General features: G+C 45.8%; 1 protein-coding gene across 18 annotated transcripts in view; it reads left to right on the top strand.

Moving 5' to 3' along the window:
• BPTF (bromodomain PHD finger transcription factor) overlaps positions 1–20,146 on the top strand; it is a 101,179-nt gene that overhangs the window by 12,985 nt on the left and 68,048 nt on the right. For 16 of the 18 annotated variants that reach the window (XM_075903942.1, XM_075903934.1, XM_075903937.1 and 13 more), the window contains exon 2: positions 411–1,233. In XM_075903942.1, coding sequence (XP_075760057.1) covers positions 411–1,233 — 823 coding nt within the window. Of the gene's footprint in view, positions 1–410; positions 1,234–9,221; positions 13,297–20,146 lie in introns of those variants that run through there. The other 2 variants (XM_075903939.1, XM_075903940.1) reach the window with 2 other exon arrangements.

The following is a 20,146-nucleotide window of genomic DNA, read 5'->3' as shown; positions in this document are numbered from 1 at the left end:
CGTGCATTTGTCTACTTATTTTCAGTTTATTTAGGATTCTGATTACTCTGCCAATTTGAATATTCAGACTGGATTCTTCATTTCATTTTAACAATTGGATGTCACAGATTTATTATGAAACTTTTTTGTTAAAATTTTGAAGTTTAAATGTGAATCTGAAGTGAATCTTGCGACCTAGACTTACATGAAGTCATTTTATTTAGTACTTTTAAAAATACAGATAGGGTGAAAATACTGGCGTAATCAAAGAAATACTATATTTAGCTCATTGCAGCTGCTGATAAAATATTAAGGTTTAGTTTCCAGTCGCTCTGAAGGAAAATTTTACACACACAGTCCATTCATAGATGTGACAGTCAAGTATATCGACTTGTGATTAGCAAAAATCTTACCCTTTTTTTTATTTACAGGTAGAAAAAGACAAAGAGTGCATCGTCCTCGTTCTCCGATATTGGAAGAAAAAGACGTACCACTCCTTGAATTTCCTAAATCCTCAGAGGACTTAATGGTGCCTAATGAGCATATAATGAATGTTATTGCTATCTATGAGGTACTACGGAACTTTGGCACTGTTTTACGCCTGTCTCCTTTTCGTTTTGAGGACTTCTGTGCTGCTCTGGTAAGTCAAGAGCAGTGCACACTTATGGCAGAGATGCATATAGTGCTTTTAAAAGCAGTTTTACGTGAAGAAGACACTTCAAATACTACCTTTGGACCTGCTGACCTCAAAGATAGCGTTAATTCCACTTTATATTTCATAGATGGAATGACGTGGCCAGAGGTTCTGCGGGTATATTGTGAAAGTGACAAGGAATACCATCATGTTCTTCCTTATCAAGAGGCAGAGGACTATCCCTATGGACCAGTAGAGAGTAAAATCAAAGTTCTACAGTTCTTAGTAGATCAGTTTCTTACAACAAACATTGCACGTGAGGAGCTAATGTCTGAAGGTGTTATCCAGTATGATGATCATTGTAGGGTTTGTCACAAACTTGGGGATTTGCTTTGCTGTGAAACTTGCTCAGCTGTGTACCATTTAGAGTGTGTGAAACCACCTCTTGAAGAGGTACCAGAGGACGAATGGCAGTGTGAGGTCTGTGTAGCACATAAGGTGCCTGGTGTAACTGACTGTGTTGCTGAAATCCAAAAAAATAAACCGTACATTCGACATGAACCCATTGGATATGACAGAAACAGACGGAAATATTGGTTCCTGAACAGAAGACTTATTATGTAAGTAAATCTAGTCCTTCAGTGTATACTGAAGAACCTTAGGGTGCTAAGTATCTTTTTAAAACCTTTTCCCTGTAAGTATCATTATAATCTTAAAGGTATAATTTTTGTAATATTAAGACCAAAGTTGTTGTATATTTCTCTCTGTAGGTTTCCAAAATCAGTGTAATTCATCCTTGTGGCTTATCTAAAACAGTTCTTTTCTGTATGACAGAGAACTTTAATACCTTCAGCACAATGCCCTTGTGCAAAAACAAACCACTGTGTGGTAGGCACAAATGTGGGGAAGGAAATGGAATTTCAATAAAGGAACGTATTTTAGTCTTGAGCATCCATATAATTGCTATGGACAGTAAGAAATAACTTTAAAACATGAAAAATAAGTGTCCTTTCTAAAAATATTAAACTTGTTAACTTCTCTTTAACTGGATCTAGCCAATGCTATTGTGGCAGCATGCTGCATAGAAACCAAAATTTAGGAACACCCTCAGCATACTGTTTTCCCATGCTGATGAAGATTTGCTTGTTGAATATTGATGAATGTTGATGGTCTGCCTTTGCCTGATTACTAGTAATTCTCTTGGGTCACTCAGTATTGCTCCTAGCCTAGACTGCAGTGAGAGAGAACGTGTACAAATTCATGTCTTCAGGATATAGAGACAGTGAATGCAAAGATTTATGAGTTCAAGTGGTCTGTTGTTTTGTTTGTACAGTACCTAGCACTGTGAGTTACATTCTTGGTCAGTCCTTAGGTACTACTGTCAGAAATGTGATTAATAATCATACTTGAATACGTTTTCTAATAGCCCAAGGTACTCTGATATTTCTCTACCCCACAAAAAGCTAAACTTGGAGTTGTATGCAGATCTTATTTTCTAATAGAAAATAGTGGAATCCTGGCTACTACTAAGTCTGATTTAACACAGTAGCTATAAAAAGGGAAGAGAAATGGAAATTGATGAAGGGGGAAAATAAAATGCCTAATACAGTGAGCTTTGTTATCTTTTCATATCATCTGCCATTAAGCAGTCAATCTTGGAGAGAAGAGTCCATAGTCAGTGTCAATTAACACATTTTTACAAAATTAATGACTGAAATGAAATAAAAATGTTAGAATCTCTGGGAGGAGAGACTACCAATATGATTGTCATTGGCAAGGTATCAGGCCAAACAAGCCAAATCTTGCATTTGTAGTCCAGAATGTAATGCCATTTATTCCTGCTTGTATTAATGAATAATTATTCAGTGATACTTAACAAATTGACTATTTCTTAAGATTGAATCTACCAAAGGTGTAACTTCAACTTGTTAACAGAGAATATTAGTATGTCCTGTACTTGAGGTACAGAATTTTTTCTTTCATTTTAATTACTTTTAATTTCCCCAGATCATGACACACAGTTGGAGCATTTAATCTTCTGTAAGATTCTTAGGGCTAACTGTAGCCTTTTGTGTATTGTTTAGGTTGATCATCCTGCTCTTGTTAACTTCTTTGTTCTGTGTTTGTCACCTCAATCAGGTGAGGGCTGCCCTCTGTTGGTTTCTGATGAATTATGTAGCCTGACTTGTCAGGCTATGAGACATGCTGTTCCCTCATTTTTTTGGAAGTGGGCATTTTCCATTAGCAACATTAGTTTATTCCTCTGAATTTCCACTCTTGCATTTAAAGATTTGGGGAGCAGCTGTCACCCATGGAAAAATATTAATCCATTCACTACTTACCAAACCCTGAGTGCCATTTGCTAATAGTTTGGGTTTAGTAGCCCATGTCCTTCCCCTAAACTAACATCACAACTTCTCTGGTGACATGAAATAAAAAATCATGCAATTTTTATTTTACTATAGGCTCAGACAGAATTAGGAGAGTTTCAGCAAAATAGTGACTAACTGGTCTTCTCTCTTGCAGTCTGTAGTTCTGCAAAATACATATCCCATGATCTGAGAGAGGATGTTAAATTTCGATTAATCAGCTAATCTAGTAGTCAACGGAATTTCCATCGACTACTCGATTAGTTGATGGGGAGGGGAGAAACGCTCACTGTCTTGAGTCCCCACTCGCGCCATTTCCCCTGCTGCACCTCTGCCTCCCCTACCTCCCTGCGGAGACCGTACTTGTGGGAACTGGCTTTTAAGACGGCTCCCCCTAGCACTGGCTCTCATCCTTCCCACTCCTTTGCTGCCTCTGATACAGGGGCAGCAGAGGGGGTAGTGATTCATCTACCAGATAGGTCTAGCCTTACCCAGTAGTTGAGTAGTTGCTTACATCCCTAGATCTGAGAGCCTGCTCTGTTGAGATATCCTGGTATGCAATATTCCGGTAATGTGAGCCCCTATGATCAGCTTCATATTATGAAACTGATCTATGACAAACAGACACTTTTTTCAGTAATAGTCAAGTTTTGTATTTCAGTTAAGCAAATTTGAATACTGGAAAAATGGACTTGCCTTTTTGTTGTTGTCTTGACTTGAGAGCTTGCCCATTTGTTTTCTCTATACTTCCAGACATTATCTTTTTCTTGGAGGAAGATGGAGGAATCTGGCAAATATTAAATTTTGTATTTAAAGTAACTTTTCCAGTTAATGTGAGTTTAACCTTTTATCTAAGGTATGATGTATTAGCATAATTAATCTAATTTAATTGCTTCAGTAGACACATGCATCTTAAATATGATACAAAAGCTTTCTCTTTAAACCCATTTTTTTTAGTGTCACCCAGTTTTTACATGTACATATCCATGAAGAGCCACATGTTTACATATTATTTGAGTCATATATTTAATACACTATTGTAGAGACCATCATTGAGAGAGATAAATTTCAAACACTTGTTAGAGATAGGGTTCTCTAGTTTTGGTAAAACTGATGGCTATGTTCCACTCTCTTGTGTACTAGATCTTCTCATTTGTAAATAATGTATACTGTGATTTTTTTCAGAATGTTAATCTATTATGATTATAAAAGATAATTATACCAGAGCTGCCTTAATCTGGCTAGATTAAAGCTAGATGAGTGATAATAACAGTGTAGCCATGGTGGCAGGGCCTATCCTCCTGAGTATAACCCTGCCGGGCCCTTGGGTACATACTGGAGCAGTTAATCTAGTCTGCTGCCACTACACTGTTATTGATATTCAACGTAGGTTTGATCTAGCTGGGTAAAAGCAATTTTGGGTATGTCTACCCATTCTGCAGTCATATCTTCTGATTTCAGTGTAGACATAACCTAAGTCATTAGAGCATGGGTAGGGAACCATTTTTAGGTAGGGGCCACTGACCTCACTGACATGGTCCCCAATTGAGGAGGAAAAAAAACACTCCCCACATTCCCTTCACAAACCAGAGCCTGGCGCGGCGGAGGGTACAATCTAGTAGGTTCTGTATGCTCCAGCCCCACAGTGGAGTTGTAGGGGGGCTGGAGCATCAGCATGGGCTCCCGAGTGCTGGGGTGTGTGTGTCTGAACCTGGGGGTCAGATCCAGGCAAGCCAGGGGCCTCATCCGGCCCCAGGTTCCCTACCCCTGCATTAGAGGCTACAAAGAGATAAATAAGCAACCAAGAAAAAAGTTGGAAAATGGTAATTACTGGAGAACTTTAAGGAGAATTGATGCTCCCTTTTCAACTGAGAGGACAAGCTAGTCAGCCTTTTGCTGGGGAATAAAGAAGAAAATGGGGTTCATGAGGGATAATTTTAAGTTGTATTTACTCAAAAGAAAAACTTTTTCAAAATATTTTTCCTGTTAAAATTATTTTGATTTTTGCAATACATTTGAACTGGCAATCCATGTTTCTGACTTCAGCACACCTCCTTTCTCCCTTAGCAACTGGAGGCTGGAAAATATAGTGCTAAAATATGAACTTTCACTTCAGTCATTAGAGGATAATCAAATATTTAAGAATAAATTAAGTGCTTACCTCACTGCTCAAAATATAGAAATGAACTAGTGTCGTAAGTACTTTCTTCACTTAAATGTTGTTTATAGAGCAAAGACAGAGTTCACCTCTATGTTGTCGTTCTGAGTCTTAGACTTGAATCGTCCTGAGTCTTAGGCACATCTTCTCGCCACCTTATTGCTGCCAAGGCTGGAGTCAAATTGGAGCCACTGTGTGTGTTTTCAGTGAGCAGCATCCCCTTGTCCTTTTCTCCTTAAATCAGGGTGGAGAACCTTTTTTGAGTCCATAGCAGCTGACCCACAGAAAAGTCAATTGGGGGCTACACACAAACAAGTGAGAAACAAAACAACCCCCAAAACCCCTCACTGATGTGGCCCCCAACTGAGGAGAAAGACACTCCCCCACATTCCCCTTGTACACCAGAGCCTAGGGGGAGCCAGCCTAGTAGCTTTTGTGTGCTCCAGCCCCACAGTGGGGCATCAGGGGGCTGGAGCACTAGGGAGGGCTCCTCAGTGCTGGGGGGAGGGGGGGGGAAATAGAGAGGAAGGGCTGAGCCCCCAGGGCCAGATCCAGGCAAGCCAGGGGGCTGCATCCTAGGCCAGAGGTTCCCCACCCCTGCCTTAAACCCATTATTGGGCCTAAATCAGAGCCTGTGAATGTCACTGATAACTACTATTTTAAACAGTGGACTTTAGAGCAGGCCCTATATGCCACCAGACTTTTGGGGAACAGTTGGTTTATAAATCTTATTCCTCGTACATTTCATGTGACTTGTTAAAATTTAAAAAATTACACCTAAATGCATCTGTATAAAAAGTAATGATCTGATTGGGGTGTGAACAGCTCTAAACTTTAAATATTTGGAATTTTAAATACATATGAACACCTTAATGAAATTGAAATGCTTCATTATCTAAACTGCGTAGTTGGAAATATCTTAATTCTTAAAGGTGTATTATCAGGTGTCTTTGGCCCAAAATATAAAGTTTTTTGAAAAGGGGAGAAACCCTAGTTTTCAGAGAATTTTCTTTGGATTTAAGCCTTCCCTTATATTATTGCCAATGCTGACAATACCACTGGTGTATATGTGAGCCAAAGTATGAAACTGATTAGGTTAGAGATTTCTGTAATTCCTAAAAACAGATGATATAAAAAATTCAGATAATACTAATTATCTTCTCTCCCTTGTTTAAGACACCAAAAAGGTGTTGGGAGAAACTCTATTCAGATACTCAGGAAAAAAGTTTATTTACAATCTGAGAATGGTTACAGCGTATCAGCTTTAATTGATTTAGAATCTTGTTGTGCTAACATTACATTATTAAAACAGAAAATTAAAGTTTTTTATTTTTGCCATTTTTAGCATTATCGAAGTTTACAGATATTCATTGATTTATTTTAGCATTAACGTGGAGTCTGTAATCTAGCTGGTACAATTTGAAATTACAGTTTACTATAAAATGGAATATAACTGAATTTACTATAAAATGGAATATAATTGAATGGAAATTTTAAAGGCCCAGTAAACTATCTTAGTAGCAATAGAAAAAGTACTGCTATGATTTTTCATACATTTTAGTTTTTCAGTACTTCTCAGATGTAATTATTGATAGTTGTGAATTGCAAAATCAAATTTTAAGGGTACAGCTCTGTCATTTTAGTGCATTTTTAATACTCTTCAGCATAATGCATATTCAGTAACTACTAATTTGTTAAATGAACAAGGAAGGAAAGGAAAGGGGGTGAAATGCAACTAAAACAATTACGTCAGTGCAAAAGAAAATTTGAATACAATTTTGCTCTAAAATGAGGACAGAGAGGCTGATATGGGAATGGTAGCTTAATTATCCAACACCTCTTAGTAACATCAAATTTAGATACTGGTTTTGTAATAATTTGATTCTTATAAAACAGATCTTAGATTCTCATTTGTTGTAACATTTTTCAAAGTTTACCTTGACAAACTTCCAACTCCGCACAGTAGATCTTAGTATATATTGTAGAAATGTGCATCTATCTCTTTCAGTTTGTGAGTCTGTTCAAGAACTTCTCTTAAGTGGTAAGTTTAGGTATGCCACTCCCTCTTATCATAACTTGAAGCAACGTAAGGTTTTGGTTGTCCCGGGAAGATGGGATATGGGATTGCCTCTCATAAAATCATACAAAAAAGAGACACAATTGCCAGACAGGTGAAAGGAACTGGCTGGGGGAACGCCCCCTCCATCTAGGACTGCCCACGCCTTGAGCCTCCCATCTCGCAAGTGTCCTTTAGGGCGGACAGGTGAAGGAGGGAGGCTGAAGCACTTCCCCCTCCTTAATTCATAGGATGTTGCTACCTGTTCCAGTTCATCACTATCAGAGAGCAAGGGCAAAATGCACAGTTGCCTGCATTTCTCATTCTGACTGGGGAGTGCAGGAGGCAGACAAGGTGTGCACTTTGCCCTTGTTCCCTGACAGGGACAGCCCTTGTTGAAATTGGTCCCCACATACCCACTACACACGCATCCAGAGCTCTGCCCTGAACTCATTCTGATTCTTGCACCTCCACGCACTTCCAGCCCCCATCCCTGAGCCCCTTCTCATTCCCAGCCCCACTGAGCTCCTCACCACCAACCCTGACTTCTGTGCCCCCAACCCCCTGCTTTGAACCCCCACACTTCACGCCACACTTAAATATCTTACAGGCACTGTTGTATATGAGCCCCATCCCCAACCTCCTGTCCTGAGGACCCCTCATCACCCTAGGGAAGTGAATGACTAGTCCAATATCCAATAAGCAAATGCTTATCGGATAGTCAACACACTAGTCGACTAGTCGCTCCTCCTCCTCCGTGCTGCCTCTACAGAAAGAAGCATCAAGTGGGGGAAAGAGAAAAGGGTGCTTCAAAGCGGCAGCGCCATGTGGACCCTGGGGTCAGCTGGGGACTGCCCCACTGATCCCAGGCTCCATGTGGTGCTGCTCCTTTGAAACGTTGGGGGGAGCACAGGGCCAGCAGGGATTGCTTGAGTCCCCCACTGACCATGTGCTCCCCACAGCACTTTTGTGTTTGAAGTACAGCCACAGCCCTGGGACTATTGCTACACTTCAAAGGCAGAGGTGCCCTTATCAACTAATTGAATAGTTCATGCAAGTTGCATCAACTGTTCTATTAGATAATTAATCTAAACTCCTTCCCCCTCCATGTAAGTAATTTAAGTTACTTTCACCTCTGCACTAAGGATGTTAAATATCGGTTAATTTATTAGTCGACTACTCGACTGAATTTCCATTGACAACTCGACTAGTCGATAGACACTTTTGCTTGCAGCCTGAGGCCAGCGGGAAGTCCCGCTGACTCCAGGCTGCACGTGGGCGTGCCAGCTTTGAAATGCCATGGGAGCCTTGGTCTCCCCAGCTGACTGCAGGTTCTGTACAATATTTTTCCAGAACCCAGGGTCAGCTGGGACTCCCCAGCTTACTGTGGGTTCCGCGTGGTGTCCCCAGCTGACCCCGGGCTCCATGCGGCGCTGCTGCTCTGAAACACCGAGATGGCATTTCAAAGGGGCAGAGCCACACAGCTGAGCCTGGGATCAGCTGTGCAGCGCTGCCCCTTTGAAACATCATCATGGAGTTTCAAAAGGCAGCGCCACACGGAACCCAGGTATGGGTTACATGAAGCACTGCCTCTTTGAAGTATTCCCTTACTACTCCCCCCCCCACCCCCCCTTGCTGCCTCTATTTGGTAGAGGCAGCAAAGGGGGGGAATCAACCAGTCGACTAGTCCTTAACATCCTTACTTTGCACTGAAATAACATGAACTAGAAAAATAGGATGAATCTGCAATAGGATTGCTTCTCAAATAAACCTTATAGAAAGGAGATAAAATGGAGAAATTTGGAGCAGTGCTCTGTTTTGGCACAGGTAACTAAATGATTAAGGTTTAAAATCTAGAAGAAAATGTCACTGCAAACCATGTTGACTATAGTCCTTTTTTGTTAAAACACAGCAAATAAGAGTTTCTAGGGATGAAAAATACTCTTGATGGAATTCCCATTAAAAATAATAAAAAAACAAAATTAAATGGAAACATTTTAACAATCCCTTTTTAAAAGAAAGTCCATAATAAAAATTAACTTTATGAAAATAACACTGTGTTGATAAATACAGTCATTTAAATAAAGCATGTACATTTTCCTTTCTTTAAAAAAAAATTTGAGTTAAGGACTCCAGCAATGCTGGGTAAAAGTGCTGGTTTTCTTAAAACTTAGAGCCAAAGGGGCTAGGTATTGGCTTCACCTGTTCTGTCAGCCATAATGGCACCAACTTAAACTTACACCTTCTCTTAAATCAATTTGTTTACACTGAAGGTCTTAGAGTTTTCCATGGGAGATATTGCTAAACCAGAATCACTGGAAATGAGGAGGAAGTGGGAAAAATCAACTATAGTAGTTTGGATTAACAGACAACTGTATAACAAAGTCCAAGACTATCAGTGTCTGATCTTCTGTCAAAACACGACATACTTAACTAATATTAAACATTAAATTCTGCACTTTAAAGATAAGATAAGGAATATGTACACCACACTTAAACACGCACAGCTGGCTGACTTGGATTGTAAAATTGTGGCATGGATGTTCAGGCTCAAGCTGTAGCAAAAGAGTCTCAGAGCCTTGGCTGAAATCACATTTTTACAGCCTCGCAACTTGACCTCTGCAAGCCCAAGTCAGCTGACTCAGCCAGAGGCACCTGTTTAATTGCTCTATAGACTTTCTCATAGATGAAAAATTCATCTTGAGATTTCCCCCTCTTTAACCTGATGTTGACTGGTGGGTAGCATGCTTGTGGTACTGCAGCCATAATTTCAGACAAAATTTCCTCTGAGATGTTTGTATCCTCTTTCTAGTTAGAAGTTTGTTCTCTTCTTTTCCTCCAACACTCCCAACAAATCAGAAAGGGCTCTAGGGCAATAATTTAAGAAAATCGAGGATTCCTTTGACTTCGTACTTTCTGCTTCAGTTGCAAGTAGCATTGTGGTGTCTGCAGGTTGGAGAGCTCTACTCCTTTTCAGCTTTCTGTACATGCACTTCCCCCGTCCTCCCCCCCCAGTATTAGGAGGGGCTAAAAGCCTGTTTACTGAAGGAGGAGCAGGCATTACAGATATTTACATCAAGTTTTTTCTGTGATTTCGCCATCTCAAGTTGAACATGATCTCAGAACCAAAGGAGAAGGTAGGCCAGAGGAAAAAATGCCCAAGATATGTGAGTTTTTACACTGGCTCCTGCTCTAGCCAGGCTCCTTTTGCCCCGAACTTACCAGAAGCGGCAAGGTGAGCTCTGTGCCCCATTCTATGTCTTTGATTCTATCATCCACCGTCTCTCCTGATTCATTCTCTCGGAGCAGTGCTTTCACTCAGCCCAAAAATACCAGGTGTTTCTGTTGAAGCAGCTTCTTTGACTTCCAAAGATTTCCCTCCCACAGTCTCAACACAAACTTCAGACTCTATTTTTATTATTCTGTAAGGCTCCAAGCAGGTCCAGATCATGGGCATCAGCAGTCCTGAGACCTTGTTTTCTTTGGATCTTTTAAAGTCTCATGCCCTTCCCAATCTTCATTTAACATCATCCCACGAAGGAAAAATCACCAGAGAAGAACAATTTTGAATCTAGAAAGGAATAGCCATTAGCAGAGTTCCTCCAAAGTGATATGAGATGCAATTAGATTTTTAGAAAAAAAGGTTAGTAAGTGCCCCATCTTTCCACAGATAAACTGTTGATCGCAGATCTTAACATGGGAAGTTTTTATCTCTGTGGAAAGATGGGGCACTTCCTAAATGGACTTTGAATCCTCTTCCATTTCCTTATAATCATCTGTTCAGTATTCACATTCTTATTCATTACCAATTCAGTGCTTCAGCTATAGTGTTAGAATCTGTCCAGAAGATCTATCAATTTATTTCTCTCCTTTGACCAAATAAATCTCCATCAGTTCCTAGCTACGTTGTTTCTCAGAACAGCATTTGGCTCAGTTTGTGGACATAGACATCAACCGTATTCTTGTTTCTTTGATGGGGTACATTTTTTTTTAATTGGAAAGCAGTGAAACTTAACAAGATTGTTTCTAACCATTCAGTAGCTAGGAGCTCATGAGGAAACACAAACCCTTTCATCACAGCCTTAACTTTCAACTGTATCCGAATTGAGACCTGCCATCCCTTTGCTCCCCTTGTCTTTTGCTTCCCATTCGTGAAGGATGTCAAGAAGCAACAGGCAATGAAAAACGTGGCTTAAATAAAATGCAGTTACATTTTTCCTCTGAATCAGGAGTGGGGAACCTCATGCCTGGAGGCTGGGTGTGACCCTCAGCTTGCCTGGATCCAGCCCCTGAGGCTTAGGGGGGATTCCCCCTCCCCATTGGGAGTCTACACTGGCGCTCCAGCCCCCTGCCACCTATCCACAAGGCTGAAGCACACAAAATGTGAGAAGTGCCTTTTTCCTTCTCTACCAGGGGCCTCTCACTTTACTTCTCACTTGTGTGCGGTCCCCGACCCAAAATAGGTTCCCCACCCTTGTTCTGAATGTTTGTGTCAGCTTGCTAACTTCTGACATCTCTGATTCATATCTATGTGGACCTGTAAGTATGCTTCAGTTTCATAGTACTGTACTGCCTTGTCTTCTGTTTTTTCAATTTTTCTCATTCTTGAAAATCTCACCTTCAGAGTTTGCCAGTGACTCCTTTGAGCCATTCATGACAGCAATTCATGGCAGTACTTCTGAAAGTAGTAGTATATGTTCCTGTTCTAGCTGCATTCTGTCAGAATTGACCTCCCTCATGGCAGTAAGCACACGCAATCTGTTGTCTGACTGGACCAGTCAGTGTATCTTGGTTTTCAGAGTGGCAGAGAAAAGGTAATTTTGGGCAGCAGTGTTTGTGTGACCACCGATCCTCCCATTTCTTCTGTAATAGTAGCCTGATCTTTGATTTTTCTCAGAGGAGGAAAGGTAGAAGTCCCCTTGGAGAGAGAACAGTATGCCTAGACAAGGTGGTGGTTCTTTTTGTGCGCAAAACCCACCCCAACAAGCCACCAAACTTAGCTACCCTAATCATCATTACCTTTGGGAATTCCACTTCACTGTTGAAGAGGTGTCAGTGCATGATGCTATTTATCTTCAGCTGGTCAGTAATGCTTCATTGCTTTCATCTAAGCAGTGTTCAACACCTGGCTTGTGTTTTCTACCTCCCTGGCTATATTGCTATAGCTTCAAGCCAATAAGGCAAGCTCTGATCCTGAGCTTTTAATCACTACTGTAACAGTAGCCTGATTGATTGAAGAATGTACTTCTTCACACAACGGGGTGTTGCCATGAGACGTTGTGAATGCCAGAATTATAGCTGAATTCAAAAAAGAACTGGAAAAGATATTGAAGAATAAGTCTATTTATGGCTATAAGCCCAGATGGTCAGGGATGCAGCCCCCATATACGCAGAGTGTTCCTAAACCTCTGTCTGTCAGAAGCTGGGACTAGAGGATGGGATGAATCTCTCAATAAATTACCCTGTTTTGTTCACTTTTTCTGAAACATCTATCACAGCCATTATCAGAAGACAGCATACTGGGCTAGATGGACTTATGTTCTTAGTAGGGTTCTTCAAAGGAAATACCGTGAAACCCTATGGAAAAAATTAGATGGCGCACTCAAAACATTTTTGGGGGGTTTTCAGTAGTCTTTCCTATACATGAACAGAGCAGTTATGAAATTATTAGAGATTTGAGTAATCCAAACATTTTCCTCTAGGTCTCTCCTGCGGAATATGATCCCTTTGTGATGTAGCATCCTTCTAGATGGTTCAGGATTCTGTTGGTGTCTCAGACAATAATATTGCAATTTGTAGATGGCAGGGTAGGCTCTCAGGGCGCTCTCTCCCTAGGCCTGGAATAGAGAGAGAACTCTATTAGATGCAAGTTCATTGCTGTATGATGGGGTGTCCTAAAGGAGCTCTGTGACACTGGTGTGAGAACAAATGAGAATAGAAGGAGGGGAAGATTGGGGTTTGGTGTCAAGGCTGGGTAACTGTATGGTAAGAGCAAGATATGATTTTAGTTGTGGCATTTTGGATTGGTTGGTAGGAAGCTAGGTAGGAAGAAAAGAGGTCAGATGAGGAAACCTGCTTGATGGCAACAGACAATTTCTGGGTAAGTTGCATAGCTGCTTTGTGCCTCCATTGCCAGTCTGTAAAATGGGGGTAATATAGTACCTCCCCACCTGACAGGATGTTGAGGATAAATACAGTAGCGACTGAGGGGCACTCAGATACTTCAATAATAGGAGTTTTCTAAGTAGCTAGTATAGGCAGAGTGGGATTCTGTATTGATTAGCCAACAATCTAGTCTAATTTATAAGCAAAGCGGGGGTTCAAAATGAAAAACAAATATGCTTGCTGCTGAGTAATCAAGTAATTTCATAAAAGTATATAATGCTTATCAACAATTACATGTACTCAACGTTAGTAAGCAGCAACATGCCTGTCTAGCTCCTAAACCAGCTCTGTCAACCCTATCCACTGCCATGATTGCAGTGGTATGTCTGCCAGGGATATAAAACGAGTAACAAATATATTTTACCCATGTATTTTCTTTTTCTCTGTCTCTTTTGCAACTTTTTTCAATTCTCTTCTTTCACTTACAGTCTGTTCTTCCTTTCTCTGAATAAGCTATATTGTCATTTGCGTACTGTTTTCTCTCCCTTCTCCTCGAGTTTCTGCTTATTCCTGCTTTACTTCTGCACACACCTGTAGTTCTTCTTCGAGTGGTTGCTCATGTTCATTCGAAGTAGGTGTGCGCACCGCGTGCACAGTGTCTTCCGGAGCGTTTTCCCTAGAGGTACCCGTAGAGCCAGCAAGGCGACCCTGGAGTGGTGCCGCCATGGCGAGCATAAGTACCCCTGCTGGCGCTGCCCCACCTCAGTTCCTTCTTACCGCTGTGACGGTCATTGGAGTGTCTCTATCTCTCTTAGTCTCTAGTCAGTTAATGGTTCCCGTTCTATCACTTATCTGTAAATAGTTCTATTAGTTAGATAGTTAGGTTCTTTGTTTTCTCCTTTCCCCCTCTCTGTGGGTGAGGAATGCCAGGGCCGCAAGGCTTCAAGGCGTGCGCTGACTGCGGGAAGTTTATGCCCAGAGGCGACCCACACGACAGTTGCCTTAGTGCCTGGGTGAAGCTCATCTTGCAATTGCTTGCAAGATCTGTAAGTCTTTTAAGCCCCGCATGAGGAAAGAAAGAGTTTCCCACCTAAAACTTCTCCTCATGGAGACAGCGCTACAACCGGTGCCGCCGGAACAGCCTACGGTGCGCAGTGCACCGGCTTCCATGCGTGAGGCCCCTCACCGGCACCATGCGTCGGCGTCGAAGTCTCGGCACTGATCTCATTCTCCCCCATCCAAGAGGGTGAAAGTCCCGCGGACGGTCCCTGGCAAAGAAGTCGGCCTCGGCCAGGCACGGCGGTGCCGGCTCACCGGTGCACACATCGCCTGTGGCGCACCGCAGTCGGCGGGGAGACCCCGATAGCCCCGGTCGCCTCCCTTCGCACCGACCGTCCACGCCGGACACTTTTGAAGTGGCGCAGGACCTCATTAGCCTCACGACCTCCCCTACGTCATCGGTTGAGATGGAAAGGTCGAGATCCCCCTTGCCAGAGGCTCCACTGCTTACGACTTCGCCCAAGCATGGCCCAGGTCGGCATGCTAAGGCAACCCATGCGTTGGGACCACCCCATGTGGGGTCAGTACCGATCGCTACCACGGCACCGTTCTCGACACCGGTTCGTCAGTCCCGGTCAGTTTCGGGCCGCTCTCGATCTTCGGTGCAGCTCAGCTCCTCGCCAGCCCCCCGCTTGGCGGTACCGGTGCCATACCCCCGCAGCCATGTGGCGTTTACTCAGGCGTCTCTCCCCTCCACGGCACCGGGCCTCATGGAGTTGACGTCCGTCTCCGCGCCCTCACAAGCACCGGATTCAGCCCGATGGCAGTCGGCGGCTCCTACGGCACTGCCCCTGGTACCGTACATGACGGCGGCGTCTTTCCCGGCACCGGGCCTGGGCACCCCGGCGCCGCAACTGCCGGCGACTACCCTTCCGGCGCCGCAACTGCCGGCGACTACCCTTCCGGCGCCGGGCCTGGGCACCCCGATGCCGCAGCCAGCGGGGACTCTCCCGGCAACGGCCATGGGTCCCCTGGTGCCACAACTTGTCCAGCCCCGCCGTACTCACGCGGGCAAGCCAGAATCTATGGCAAGGTTTGCCCCGAATTCCTCTTCGGCTCCGCCTTGGCCGGAGTCCGATTATTTGTCAGATTCCAATGCAACCTCTGTTCGGTCAGGGTCCTCAGGAACTTTCTCGTCCCACAGGTCTCGGTCCTGGCACCGGCGGGACCGTCCTCAGCAAACTTGGCCTCCGCATACGCAGTGGCCGTTCTGGACTCTCTGGGCGTACCATCAGTGGCAAGGTCCGGCGCCCCCTCCTTCGGTGTCAGGGCCGTCGGGTCACCGCTCTCAACCTTCGGCGTCTCTATCTCGGGCCCCCTCTCCACTTGGGACGCCACAACCAGATCCGATGGCGCAGGCACCGGCAGTGGAGATGAACCCGCAGGGTACACAGGATGTACAACCACCACCGCACTTGGCGCCATCTGGCTCTATCCCAACCCAGGAGTAGTCCTCGTCCCCAGACGAGGCTCTAGCAGACCCTGCACCTAGTCTGCCTACCATGGATGCCCGTACGCACCAGGAACTTCTCCGGCGCATGGCATTGAATCTAGCTGTCCCAGTGGAACCTGTCGTTGAGGACACAGATCCAATGGTGGACATCATCACTGAGGACGCGCCCACGCGGTTGGCTTTACCGCTCAATAAAACGGTGACCAAGATCTCTAAGGCCCTGTGGCAGACGCCGGCGACCTTGACCCCTACGTTAAAAGGGGTCGAGAGGCGCTATTATGTCCCGCACTCGGGACATGAGCATTTGTATTCGCAACCCATCCCAGGATTCTTAGTCGTGCAGGCCGCGGCCCAAAAAGAACGGCTCCCTCAGCCTGGCCCATCTCCAAAGGCAAGAGAGCCTAAACGGCTGGATCTGATGGGCCGTAAGGTTTACGCCACAGGGGCACTACGGCTCCGCATTGCGAACCAGCAGGTGATGTTAAGCTGATATGCCTTCAATACCTGGCAGGCAGCCGAAAAATTCGGGGATCGGCTCCCAGCGGAGGACCGCCAGGAGTTCACAGCCATTGCTTCCGAGGGCAAAGTCATCGCACGAACTGCCCTCCAGGCATCCTTGGATACCGCTGACTCAGCAGCCCGCACCATGGCGACCGGCGGCGTGATGCGTCGCGGAGCCTGGCTGCACGTGTCAGGGATTCCCTCTGATGTGCAAAATACAATCCAGGACTTGCCGTTCAAGGGAAACACTTTGTTCTCGGAGCACACCGACTCTAGGCTCCATACCCTGAAGGACACAAGGTCCACGTTGAAATCTTTGGGCATCCACATGCCTGCCCCGCAGCGTCGATAGCTGCCCTATCGACAGCAGGGGAGAGCGCAGCCCCAGGTTCTTCATGGGGATTACTGGAGGCGCCGCTCCCGGGCCTCTGGTGGAGGTTCTCGGGTGGTTGCGCACCCCCAGGGCGCTAGGGGTCGGCATCGTCGTCCCAGGGCAGATAACCAGCGGGGAGGTCCCCATGGCCCTTCCCATCAGGGCAAGCCGCAGTTTTGACGCGCTATTCGAGGATCCTGTACCAGTCTCCCACCCTGGACCCCCATTGGGGGCCAGGTTATCCCTTTTTGCCCATGCCTGGGCGCTAATTACATCAGATGCCTGGGTTCTAAACATCATAAATGGGGGCTATACCATCCCATTCCTGGGCCCACCGCCTTCAAACCCCCCTTCTCCATTCCCACTAAGGGACACTCCTCATGAACACATCCTGCGCCAGGAGGTGTCTGTGATCCTTGTAAAAGAGGCAATAGAGGAGGTTCCCTTACACCTGCGGGGAAGGGGATTCTACTCCCGATATTTTGTTGTCCCCAAACCAAAGGGAGGGGTCTGTCCCATCTTGGACCTCAGAAATTTGAACAAGGCAGTCATAAAACACAGGTTCAGAATGGTGACCCTAGCCTCGGTCATCCCAGTGCTACAGTTAGGAGACTGGTACACGACCCTCGACCTCAAGGACGCCTACTTCCACGTGGCAATCAGAACCAGCCACAGGAGGTTCCTCAGGTTTATGGTCGGCCAACACCATTTTCAGTTTACAGTGCTCCCCTTTGGGTTGTCCACGGCACCAAGGGTATTCACCAAATGTATGGCTGTGGTTGCAGCGTTCCTCCGCAAACAAGGGGTACACATGTTCCCGTACCTCGACGATTGGCTAATCCGAGGTCGCTCATACGAGCAGGTAAAAGCTCACGTGACACTCACGAAGGCCCTCTTCCTAAGACTTGGGCTTATGCTAAACAACGAAAAGTTGTCCCTGACCCCCTCCCAGCATCTGGAGTTTGTGGGGGCCCTTCTCGATGCGAGGGTGGCAAGAGCTTTCCTCCCCAAGAGCAGATTCCTCTCCATAGTGGAGCTGATCTTGGGGTTAACCCGGTCCCCTATCACGACCCCTCTGGTCTGCTCCAGGCTCCTGGGTCATATGGGGCCTGCACGTACACGGTTCGCCACGCCAGAATGAGAATGAGACCCCTACAGGCTTGGTTGGCGAAGACCTTCAACCAGTCCCGGGGTCTTTGGGACTCAATTATAACCGTGCCCCCGGAAATCCTGACCTCCCTCTGGTGGTGGATCCAGGAAACCGTGGTGTGTAGCGGGGTCCCTTTCGCTGCCCCTTTCCCCTCCCTCATGCTGGTCACCAATGCATCAGACCTGGGCTGCGGAGCACACCTGGGGCGACACAGGACTCAAGGCCTCTGGTCCCCCTCGGAACATACCCTCCACATAAACATCCGGGAATTGCGGGCGGTGAGGAGGGCCTGCGAAGCCTTCCTACCAAGGCTCTCTCACCGCTCGATCCTGGTTCGTTTAGACAATACGGCAGCGGTCTTTTATATCAACAAGCAAGGGGGGGCCCTGTCACCTCCCCTCTGCAAAGAGGCCCTGCTGCTCTGGCACCTGTGTGTAGAACACGACATCACGTCACGGGCAGAGTACCTTCCGGGGTGCAAGAATCTGTTAGCAGACACCCTGAGCAGATCCTTTGGAGCCCACGAGTGGTTGCTCAAGGATGCCACTCTCCGTCGGGTTTTCCACAGGTGGGGTTATCCCCTCCTAGACCTGTCTGCATCGGAACACAATGCAAAGTGCCGGAACTATTGTTCCCTACTGGGTGTGGGAAAATGTTCCCTGGGGGATACCCTGACAACCGTGTGGCCAGAGGGCATTCTCTATGCCTTTCCTCCGTTTCCCCTAATCTCCAGGGTTTTGACCAGGGCAAGGACCTTTCGGTCCTCGATCATTCTCATAGCCCCCAGGTGGCCCAGACAATTCTGGTTCCCGATCCTGGAGGACATGCTTGTCCAGGACCCAATAACACTTCCTCTAGTCCGGGATCTGCTAACTCAACCCTGGGGAGAGGGGATCATGGTTCACCCGGATCTCCGGTCTCTCCACCTAACGGCATGATTTATCCGTGGCTGAACCAACCTGAAAGGGAATGTTCCCAAGAGGTTCAGATGGTTCTCCTCAGTAGCAGGAAACCCTCTACTAGACGGTCGTACGCTGCCAAGTGGCGGCGCTTCTCGTCTTGGGCGTCCCGGAGAGGAGTACACCCGTCCTCGGCTCCTATTCCAACTATTCTTGACTACCTTTTCCAGCTTCGGTCTAGTGGCCTATCTTTCTCTTCTATCAAAGTCCATGTGGCATCTCTCTCCGCCTTCCATGTTGGTATGGCAGGAGTCTCCCTTTTTTCTAACCCGGTGGTTAAACGTTTTCTTACTGGCCTGGAAAAGCTGTACCCCTCAGTGAGGGCCCCGCTCCCGCCTGGGACCTTAACGTGGTCCTCCACAGGCTTATGCTACCTCCCTTTGAACCGCTGACCACGTGTTCCCTGCTGCACCTTTCATTGAAGGTTGCTTTAATCGTGGCTATTACATCGGCTCGAAGGGTGTCGGAACTAAGGGCGCTAACTGTAGACCTGCCCTACCTTGTTTTTTCCCATAACAATGTAAAGCTATGGCCTCATCCAGCCTTCCTCCCGAAGGTGGTATCACCATTCCATCTGTCCCAGGAGATTTATCTCCCAGTTTTTTTCCCAAAACCTCACGGCTTCTCTAAGGAGCGGATTCTGCACTCCCTGGACACCAAGCGGGCGCTGGCGTTGTACATTGATAGGACCAAGCTGTTCCGTAAATCACAACAATTGTTTATTGCATTTGGGGACAGGGTGAAAGGGTCTCCTATTTCCACGCAAAGGCTATCAAGATGGGTGGTGCAATGCATCACAGACTGCTATCACCTGGCTGGTAAAACCCCACCCAGGGTGAAGGCACACTCCACCAGGGCACAGACCTGTACCTTGGTGGCCTTTGGTGCCCAGGTACTAATCACAGAAATTTGCAGGGCAGCCACCTGGTCTTCCCTTCACACGTTTGCAACACACTATGCGCTACCTCAGCAGGCCAGGGAGGATGCAAGGGTGGGCTCTGAAGTCCTCGAATCTGTGATGTAAATATGTAAAATATGTTCCGGTTATCTTTGTTCTTAAATGGTTCCTTATAGGTGTTGAACTGTTCAAATAAATCCATTTATTGTTCACCTCACTTCATGACTCTGGTGCTATGACTGCTCCGACCCCTCCTCCGTGGGGTTAGATTGGTAGTCACCTACTTCGAATGGACATGAGCAACCACTCGAAGAAGAAAAGAACGGTTACTTACCTGTAACTGTTGTTCTTCGAGATGTGTTGCTCATGTCCATTCGACTCCCACCCTACCTCCCCTCCTTCGGAGTGTCCGGCAAGAAGGAACTGAGGTGGGGCTACGGGTACCGCTAGGG

This window comes from Pelodiscus sinensis, chromosome 20 (genome assembly GCF_049634645.1).
Source record: "Pelodiscus sinensis isolate JC-2024 chromosome 20, ASM4963464v1, whole genome shotgun sequence".
NCBI lineage: Eukaryota > Metazoa > Chordata > Testudines > Trionychidae > Pelodiscus > Pelodiscus sinensis.
The sequence above is the reverse complement of the archived record's forward strand: the minus strand, read 5'-3'. Positions and strand labels throughout refer to the sequence as shown.